The sequence below is a fragment of the Quercus robur genome, chromosome 10, assembly GCF_932294415.1.
Source record: "Quercus robur chromosome 10, dhQueRobu3.1, whole genome shotgun sequence".
NCBI classification, from domain to species: Eukaryota; Viridiplantae; Streptophyta; class Magnoliopsida; order Fagales; family Fagaceae; genus Quercus; species Quercus robur.
The window spans coordinates 21486687-21495935 of NC_065543.1; the positions used below are offsets into that span (position 1 = coordinate 21486687).

At 36.2% G+C, this 9249-nt stretch overlaps 1 protein-coding gene across 1 annotated transcript; it reads right to left on the reverse strand.

The window, feature by feature from the left end:
- Nucleotides 1-7161: 7161 nt before the first annotated feature.
- LOC126703956 (uncharacterized) lies at nucleotides 7162-8923 on the reverse strand. The gene is made up of 3 exons (XM_050403005.1): nucleotides 7981-8923; nucleotides 7742-7860; nucleotides 7162-7620 (listed from the first exon to the last, which is right to left on the reverse strand). Exons 1-3 carry the CDS (start codon nucleotides 8921-8923, stop codon nucleotides 7162-7164), a joined length of 1521 nt encoding a protein of 506 aa, XP_050258962.1.
- Between the last annotated feature and the right edge of the window lie 326 nt (nucleotides 8924-9249).

A 9249-nucleotide genomic window follows, 5' to 3' on the forward strand; every position in this document is an offset into this window, starting at 1 on the left:
CCTAGACGAAAACTAGTAAAAACCAGTAAACTTTTTTTTTAATCTCTGAGGGCTTATAACAGTAGAGGAACTCATCCACTGTGATTGGATGGTTCCCTTCTAATGTCTCACGCCATAGCACTTGCATGGCAACTATCGTCCTCCAACCATTGGGGTTGAGCTGGTTAGGTCCAATACCCAACCTATGGAAAAAACCTCTACAGAAAGAATTTAAGGGAAACCTAAGACTAGCTAAAAGGTAAGAAGTATATACTCCTAAACCAGAAGATGGAGAACAACACCATTCTCCTTACCTAGGTAGACGAGGCTTAAATTCCTTAGGGATTTGGTATCTATCTACAAGGGTTTTCAACTTAAGCGCATCTAAGGTGGATGCTACTTCAGGGGCACAACTATAAATCATATTCTCCTCCTTCTCTTTCTCGTCTTGGGAGGAGCTAGGTGGCTCTCTGGATGAGCTAGTCCCAGCTCTAGAAGTCGTCCTATGCTGCATTTCTTGGAATTCCTCTAAGGGAATACCAGGAACCCCAAATGAATAATACTCATTTGAGGAGCTACTACCACTACTGCTTATGCTACCCTCACCACTCTCATAACTACCTCCACTCCCAGAAGAAGCGTCCATGTACTCGTCTATCTCTCTCTCTAAGCTACTACTAGACGAAGAACTAATTGGAAGAAAGATTAAGACGAAAGCCTAAGGATGAGAAGAAATACCTAATGAAACTAGGACGAGAACTAGACAAGGCTTATACACGAGATGGCAAAAGAGAAATTATGAGAAGGGTGAAGGGCAAGAGAGAGAATGTACCCATTTATAGGGCCCAAAGACAGGGTCAGCGAAGCGACGTGAACCATCTAGGAAATGACACGTGGCAGTCTCTTTGAAAAATGGAATCGACGCAGCAAGCCAACTAACAGAATCACGACACGTGGCACAATTTAAGTTCTATCAAAATCATAAAGACACGCATTAGATCCCCACGGCATTCTGGATGACCCTTGGACAGGGGCAACTGATGGGGAAGCAAAAGAATTACTATCTCTGGCTCGTCCATAGGGATCGTCCAGGAGCCAAGGGCCAAGTGTTTAAAGAGGTTGTCCATGGAAAAATGCCTGGTCGATCACATGACACTTAGGAAATTCTCAATGATGGAATTTACTCACATATGTTGAAGATTCGGACCACAATGAGAATAAAACCCTTATTTGTCGCCATAAATTCCTCATAGATGCTTAACTTCTAGTAATAGTTGAAGCGGAAAGATTGAAGGCTATAACTTCCATAGCCGTCGTGGAAGTGATGTCTGAACTTACTAATTCCCTCAAATCTTGGGGAAGTTATTAAGTAACCGTTCCGAGACCCTCTATATAAGGACTCACCTACATCAAATCAAAGTAAGTTTTTTCCTAAGAGAATTCCTCAAAAGTTGGAACTTTATTTTCCAGAACAAAACTGATTTAATCATCGGAGGGTACTTGGCTGGTTCACCCCGTTCGCCTTTTGATTGTGTGTTCTTCCTCTCAAGTCTTCCAAGCAAGTCATTGTCTCACTAAAGCCCGAAACATTCAGCCTACTGATTCTGTGTAGTATTAGTTATGATTATTATAATTAAGAATATGAAATTATTTCTTGAGTGAATCGAAAAATATTTAATTATTCCCACTAATTTAAGCACAAAGATGAAGGAAATTCTATTTCCTTTTTAAATAATGAGCCACAAAGCATCACCTTAGTGAATTCAAACAATTAAGTTGAAATATAATTAAAAATATGAACATATTACTTTAGTAAATTCACAATTATTTAATTATTTTGAATAATTTAAATACATAATAATTTTTATATTCTCGATTGCATCTATTATTAAGTTTCTTTTGCCTTTTAATGGTTTTTGTATTGTTACCAAAGCAACTTATTAACTTAACATGATGAAGACTGTCACATTCTAAATATATTATTATTATTTTAGGTTGTTAATTTTTGTATTTAATGTTGACTTTATTCTGTAAGAAAATTTGATTGTATTTCATGCTTAGTTTCTTGGGGGCTATTTGGTAGACTTGTTTAAACACATGTTTTTAGTTTTTAAACAATATTACACACATTTCCACACACTTTTTTATCCACTCGTATTTCCACACATGTTTTCAAGCTACAAAATACATGTTTTCAAACACATGTACCAAACACCCCTTGTATTCTTGGACTTTTTTGTATTTGGGTTGGGCTTATGGATTAGAATTACTAATGCTGCTGAAGATAATTTCGCACCTATCAAATGAAGTTGGCACCTTTGAATTTGGCACATGACTGCCATTTAAAAAGCAATTGGGACTCTTTTTGTGAGTCGCTAGGCTTGGAGTTTGCACCCATGAATTGCTCGTACTAGAGACAAATCTATTACACATATCACCTACTGTTCTAGCCCCTTACCCACTACATATACTCTCTATTCCCATGAATTTTACACTAAGCACCTGCCTAATAGTTGAGAGAATTGAGCCTATTTTTGTGAGAGCAAAACACCATTAATTCTCTACACTCATTTCTCTCACCATTGTTATCGTACCAAAGAGAGGAGGTTACCCAATTACAAACATCACCATCCTTGAGTGTTGTGAGTGTTTTGGAATGCTAGGAACCATTGGAGATTGCCTAATTTTAGCCTTGGAAGTTTGAAGGTGCAATCGGGCTTGGTTATGGGATCCAAGAGCTAGTTGAAGAAATAATTCGGTGAAGTCGGTTGTAAGTAATCATTATCTTATCAAAGAGATTTAAAAAAAAAAAAAAAAAAAAATCAAAAGCCTAGAATAAGATAGTGAGACATACATAGGCTTTAGGAATTAAGGAATTTGGATGTTGTTTGAAAGGCAGAAAATAGGCAAAAGTAAGTTTTGAGGTAGCTCCTCTTCTTTAATCCCTTTCTTTGCAATCATTTATTAAGCTAAAGGTGTCAATTGGTCAAAAAAGCTACTCCCGACTACCTTAAACAATGCCAAATTGCGTCTTTGGCTTTGCTTTTCAGACTTCTTAAGTTTTTTTTTAATGAACGTGTGATCTTGCTTCGATCATGAGACCTTTTTCAGTGACATCCCATTCAAATCATCTATATTTTCTCTTCAAATTTTTTTAGGGTCTATCGATTTTTGTTGCATGTTCATTTAATTTAGAATCTCAAAAAAGAGACTAAGAGAGTACATATACCCAAAAAAAGAAAAGAAAAAAGAAGCTAAAATTCAAAATTGATCCTCTAAGTTTTAACTTTTGCCATTCCAATCCTTTAATTTTTAATTTTGTCATTTCAGTCATTTAACTTTCAATTTTTGTCAATTCAGCATTCTATTAGACCCCAATTAAGCGGTGGCACTAAGTGAGCCATCGAGAGTGTACATATACCAAAAAAAGAGACCAAGAGAGTACATATACCCAAAAAAAAAAAAAAGTTCAATATTAATCCTCTAAGTTTCAACTTTTGTCATTTCAGTATTCTAAATTTTAATTTTATTATTTCAATCATTTAACTTTCAATTTTTGTTAATTCAGTATTTTATTAGGCCTCAATTAAGCAGTGGTGTTAAGGGGGCCAAAATAATGCCGTTTAGGTTTTTATTTATTTATTTATATAATAATTTCGTAATTAAAATAAAATCAAAATTTGTTATTTAAAAAAAAAAAAAGAAAAAGAAAACAATGAAGGGGGAACGACGTCGTTCCCCTTCTTCCCCTGAAAATCAAAACAATCCGATGCGCTAAGTCGTCATGTTCACCCGAGAAACTGAGGATTTTGGGGAGAAAGAAAGAGGGGGGAAAGAGAGAAACCGAGTCGAGACAGAGAGAGAAAGCGACATCGAAACCGAGAAAGAGGGATATCGGGAAGGGGGGGGGGGGAAGACAGACTGAGAATGAGAAGAGGTTTCGCGGTGGGCTAGGTTCTACTCCGGCGGCTCCGGCTCCGGCTCCGGCTCTGGCCAAGTGCAGCTTTGGGTAAGTTCTGTAAACCCGTCTTTTTTGCTTTGTGTTATAGTCTTATAGATGGGTTTTGTGCGCAGTGTGTTATGATAACTTTTGATTTCATAAATTTGGCCTCAAGAGGGGAATGAACGAGTTCTGTAGCAATTATTTTCTTAGTTGATTGGTTCTTCTTCTTTTCTTTTCTTTTTCTTTAAAAAAAAAAAAAAAAAAACTCTTTTCTGTTTTAGGGATTGATTTTATGGTTACAATTGTTCTGAAAGCCAAATCAGATGCAATATGATGTTATGGTTACAATTGTTCTGAAACTCAAATCAGATGCAAATTGATTTTATGGTTACAATTGTTCTGCTTTTGTTGGCTAGTACCTGTTCATTGGCTTTGTACTTTACTGATTTTACTGCAAATTAAGGAAGGAACACGTACTACTATATACTAATAACAAAAAATAGTAGAATTTGGTATGGCAATCTGGAAGTGTAGGCGTATTGTGACTAATTTCTGTAAGGGAGCAGTTTAATATCAGATGCAAGTTGTGTTTTAGATGAATATCATATGCAAGTTAAAAACTATTGCTTCTGTCATGATATCCACATCCTCCACACCAACACCACAACCAACCAAATTCACAGCATCAACAACACCGACATCTCTGGCTAACAATTGTTTTTGAATAGGGGTTGCATGTTCTACATAAATGTCTATTTTAGGATCAATGGGGTCAAGACACTTAAATAGTTCCTGAGTATCAGCATCATTGGTCAAATATCTTAGGCCATTGTGAAGATCCAACCCAAGCACAAGAAAATAAAACTGGACATAATCTGACACTCCCAACTCCACACAATAATGCTTAACCCCCAGTATAGAAAAGCTATCTAAATCCACATTATCATAGACTTTCACCTTACCACGTATGTACTTCCTCTTAACCGAGTGGTGCAATAGTCCATTGCTACTAATAGAGTGGCCTCTGTTGACTCTTCTCTGATAAGGCAAGGAGCAGGGGACATGAGAGACTAGGATGTTCGTTTTATTAGGGTCCTAATGATTGAGAGGCGGAGTTGGTGGATGATTTCTTTTGGTTTTTGGCAGCCAATTTACTTGTAGAGGATGATGGTGACCATTTGAGATGGAAGTTGACAAAGAATGGAGATTTTAATATCTGCACATTTTATCATAAGTTGCGTAGTTCTTCTTCCATTGTTTTTCCATAGAAAGTTATTTGGAAGGTTAAGGCACCCTGGCATGTCTCTTTCTTCGTTTGGACAGTTGCTTGGGATAGGATTCTTATTTTTTTGATAGGTAAGAAAGATGTATATTCAAAAAACTGCTAAATGCAAAGTAGCACCAGCATATCAAAAGTACAAAAAAAGATGGAAAAGCAAAAACATAAAAAAACACTAACTACAAAGAAGAAGAGAGCTAAGGAATAAAGGAAGGGAATCACTAGATGTGAGTCCCCAAGCCCTAGTCCAATCAAAAAGGGAACCAGAAAAGAGAGCAAGCAGTTGGTCATTAGATCTATCCAAATCCTCAAATGTCCGCCGATTGCGTTCCCTCAAAATACACCACATCAAACACAATGGAATTAATTTGCGGAGTAGGGGATTTGATTTTGTTGATTGGTGCATCATGTGTCGTTGTGGTGGGGAGACAATGGAATGTGTTGCTACATTGTGGGAAGGCTCATCGTTGGTGGAGCTTTGTCTTTGGTGCTTTTGGGATTTCGTGGGTTTTCTCAAAATTGGTTGCAGATTTCTTTTTTGGTTGTTGGAATTGGTTGGGGAAGCATTCATCTAGCATTTGGAATTTAGCTCCGTTGTGTTTGATGTGGTGTATTTGGAGGGAACAAACTGGCAGACTTTTGAGGACTTAGATAGATCCGATGAACTGTTGCTTGCTTTTTTTACTGGTTCCCTTTTTGATTGGTCTAGGGCTTGGGGACTCACATCTAGTGAATTTCTCCCTTTGTTTCTTAGCTCTCTGTTTCTTTGTAATTAGTTTCTTTTTTCTGTTTGTTGCTTTTGTAATCTTTGATATGCTTTGTGCTTCTTTGCATAAAGTAGTTTTTGAATATACATCTTTCTTACTTATAAAAAAAAAAGGTGAAATTTTGACCAATCATCTTTCTTGTGAAAGTTGTAAATTAAAAAGTCAACACACAACACAACACAAGTATTTTAGATGACAAAGACAGTGTTAAGTATCCTATACACCCCAAAATATCAGCAGAAAAATAAAGTGCTAACTTCTAAGTACCCCACATAGCAAATAACTCAAAGTGGGGACCAACTTATTTCAAAACAATAAAACTGCACGTGAAGATGTTCAACAAACAGACAAATTAAGTAGATTATCCACACACACACACACACAAAACAATATAAAGTAGATTATCTCAACGCATTTAATCTCACCTATCAGTTAACAAAGTCCAACACAAACAAACAAAATGAAACAAAAATACTCTTCAACAGAAAAAATCACTGGCTTTATATAACACAGCAAAATCCAACACAAAACCCATCTGCTACTACCTATACCCAAAAAAACACAAATAAAAAATTTTGGGTTTTCATCACTTACCCAAAATTGTACTTGGCCGGAGCTGGAGCTAATGGAGTTGACCCTAGCCCGCTGGAGTATACCCTAGCCAAGGTAGTGAAAGGCGAAAGGCGCCAAGGCCTTGTATCGCCCAAGGTGACGAGGTGCCAAAAAGGCGCTAGCCTAAGTGAAGCAAGGCGCCAAATTCTAAATATTGTTATTTTACATATAGGGTTCCACTCTATTGTATTTGATGTATAAGAATATTATATGAACAAATCTAACTCCATTCCTAATGGATAGGAGCTGGTCTATAAAACCAGTTTTTGGGTTTGAATCCCAACTAAAAAATTACTCTCAATCCAAATATCAACAGTCAACTAAGTCTAGATAATTATCAAATATCAACTAAGTCTGAATATTAACCTAAATCACCATTTAAATATTAGTCTCCATCCAAATATCAACTAAATCTGAATATTAAACCAAAATATTATTCATAACTTCATATTAGAAAGAAGAAAACTCCTAAACAAAACATTGAACTTCATGACTATTCATGACAAAACAGAAGCATTTGAAGATTGAACATTCTGCCTATTAGTCTATTTAATAGCCTGAATGTGGGTGTTAGTTTTAATCTAATGGTCATCATTAGACTCTTCACTTAAGTTTCCATCACTTTCAAAGCCACTTGAAGCAGATTTATAGCCATCAACATTCTCTTCCACGATCTCATCAGAATCAACATCTTCCTCTTCAATATTTGGTTGTGATGTTGAGGCCTTTGAGCTTGCCCTTGATTTTGTTTGGAATCTAGTATTCTTCCTTGGTTCTCCAACACCAGCAGCTCTTGCCACTACACCCCATGTCAAACCATCATCATCATCATCAAAAACCAACTCATCTTCAACATTCATAGATGGTTTAGCACCCATTTCCCCCGACAACCATTCATTACTTTCATCTATATCATATAAGGAGATGGGATCAATAACATCACGCTTATCATATCGTGCCTTCATCTTTTGATTATACTTCACAAAGAACAAATCATTTAGTCGTTTTTGTGCAAGTCTATTCCTTCTTTTTGTGTGAATCTACAAGCATTTATGAAAACTAAGTATTAGACTATAGTGAATAATTAAATCATTGGAATTTTCTATGAAATAAAGTAGCTCATTAAAGGATAAAATCTACTTATTATACTTAAAAACTCACCTGCTCAAACACACTCCAGTTGCGCTCACAACCACATGCACTACAAGTCAAGCTCAAGATTTTTATAGTTAATTGTTGCAAATTCGGAGTTGAGCTCCCATACAAACTCCACCATTCAGCTATGTTAAAAAAATAAGTATGAGTAATGATATATGATATATCATAGAAGTCATATTTTTTTATTTATAAAAAGTGCCACTGTTCTAGTCATTATAAGTTAGATATAAATGCTTTCTTACTTGGAGCCCTTGTCTTTCTTGATCTTTGAATGCCAAAGAGTCCTTCAGCTTTCTTATACATGGATAACTCAGCCATGATCTTGTCCTGAATTTTAGTACTAGGAACTAGTCTTTGTATACAAGCATACAATCCTATTGTAATTTCATGATTTGTTGCTATGTCAGGATCAAAATAGAAATACTTTGGATTCAAGAAATGACCCGCTGCATGCAAAGGATGTAGTTGACATTCCCATCTCTCATCAATGATTTTAAAAATATTTGAATACCTTTCTTTATTCTCATTAAAAGCTTTTATAATAGCTTCTTTGGCCCTATCCATTGCCTCATATATGTAACTCATAGTTGGTTTTCTCTCATTGTCAACAAGGGGAAGAACTCGAACAAAAGGGCCCATAACTTTAAGAATGTAAACTATAGTATTCCAAAAAGAAGGCATCAAAATCGTTTCTACTACTCGTTTAGCATTTGCTTCCTTTGCCCATCTACTATGAACCCACTCCTCAGAAGTAAACATGGCCCTTAGGCTATGCTTTTGCTTAAAAGTGGATTTTATTGTAAGATATGAAGTGCAAAACCTAGTTTTCCCAGTCCTAACAAGCTCTCTTTGGTTTGTGTATTCTCTCATCATTTTTAACACACCCCCATGGTTGTAGATATATCCAGTCAATTGAATGGTCCTTTCCAAAGTTTTTGCAATTCTAGGAATTTTCCCAATGTCCTCCAATATAAGGTCAATGCAATGTGCAGCACATGCAGTCCAATACAAATTTGGCCTTTTTGTTTCCAACAACTTCCCAGCCAACACATAATTAGATCCATTATTTGATACTACTTGGACCACATTAGCCTCCCCAATTTGTTCTACAAATGCATCGAGTAATTTGAAAGTTTTTTCCCTGGTTTGCATAAAAGATGATGCATCAATTGACTTCACAAACATGGTTCTAGATGGGCAATTCACCAAAAAGTTCATCAAGGTCCTATTGGTTCTACTAGTCCTCCCATCAGAGATAATAGAACAACCATATTCCTCAAAGATTCCTTGTGATCACTCAATAACTCATTTGCGTAAGTCACCTCCTTTTTGAGAATTGGAACTCTTTAACTCATGGTAACTAGGAGGCTTCATATTTGGACCATACTGCCCAATAGCTTCAACTGCCCATTTAAATTCATCTAAGCGAGCAACATTGAATGGTATACCAGTTAGATAAAATAGTCGGCCAATATACTGAGAAACTTGTGCTCTTTTCTCTTTGTCAAGTT

What these genes read in the sequence shown, in the direction of transcription:
- LOC126703956 (XM_050403005.1), bottom strand. Translation starts at nt 8,923, where the DNA reads ATGTTTGTGAAGTCAATTGATGCATCATCTTTTATGCAAACCAGGGAA. An exon ending in AAGAAAGACAAGGGCTCCAA is followed by an intron (nt 7,861 to 7,980) that starts GTAAGAAAGCAT and finishes TTTTTAACATAG; the next exon opens with CTGAATGGTGGAGTTTGTAT. An exon ending in ACTGGAGTGTGTTTGAGCAG is followed by an intron (nt 7,621 to 7,741) that starts GTGAGTTTTTAA and finishes AAATGCTTGTAG; the next exon opens with ATTCACACAAAAAGAAGGAA.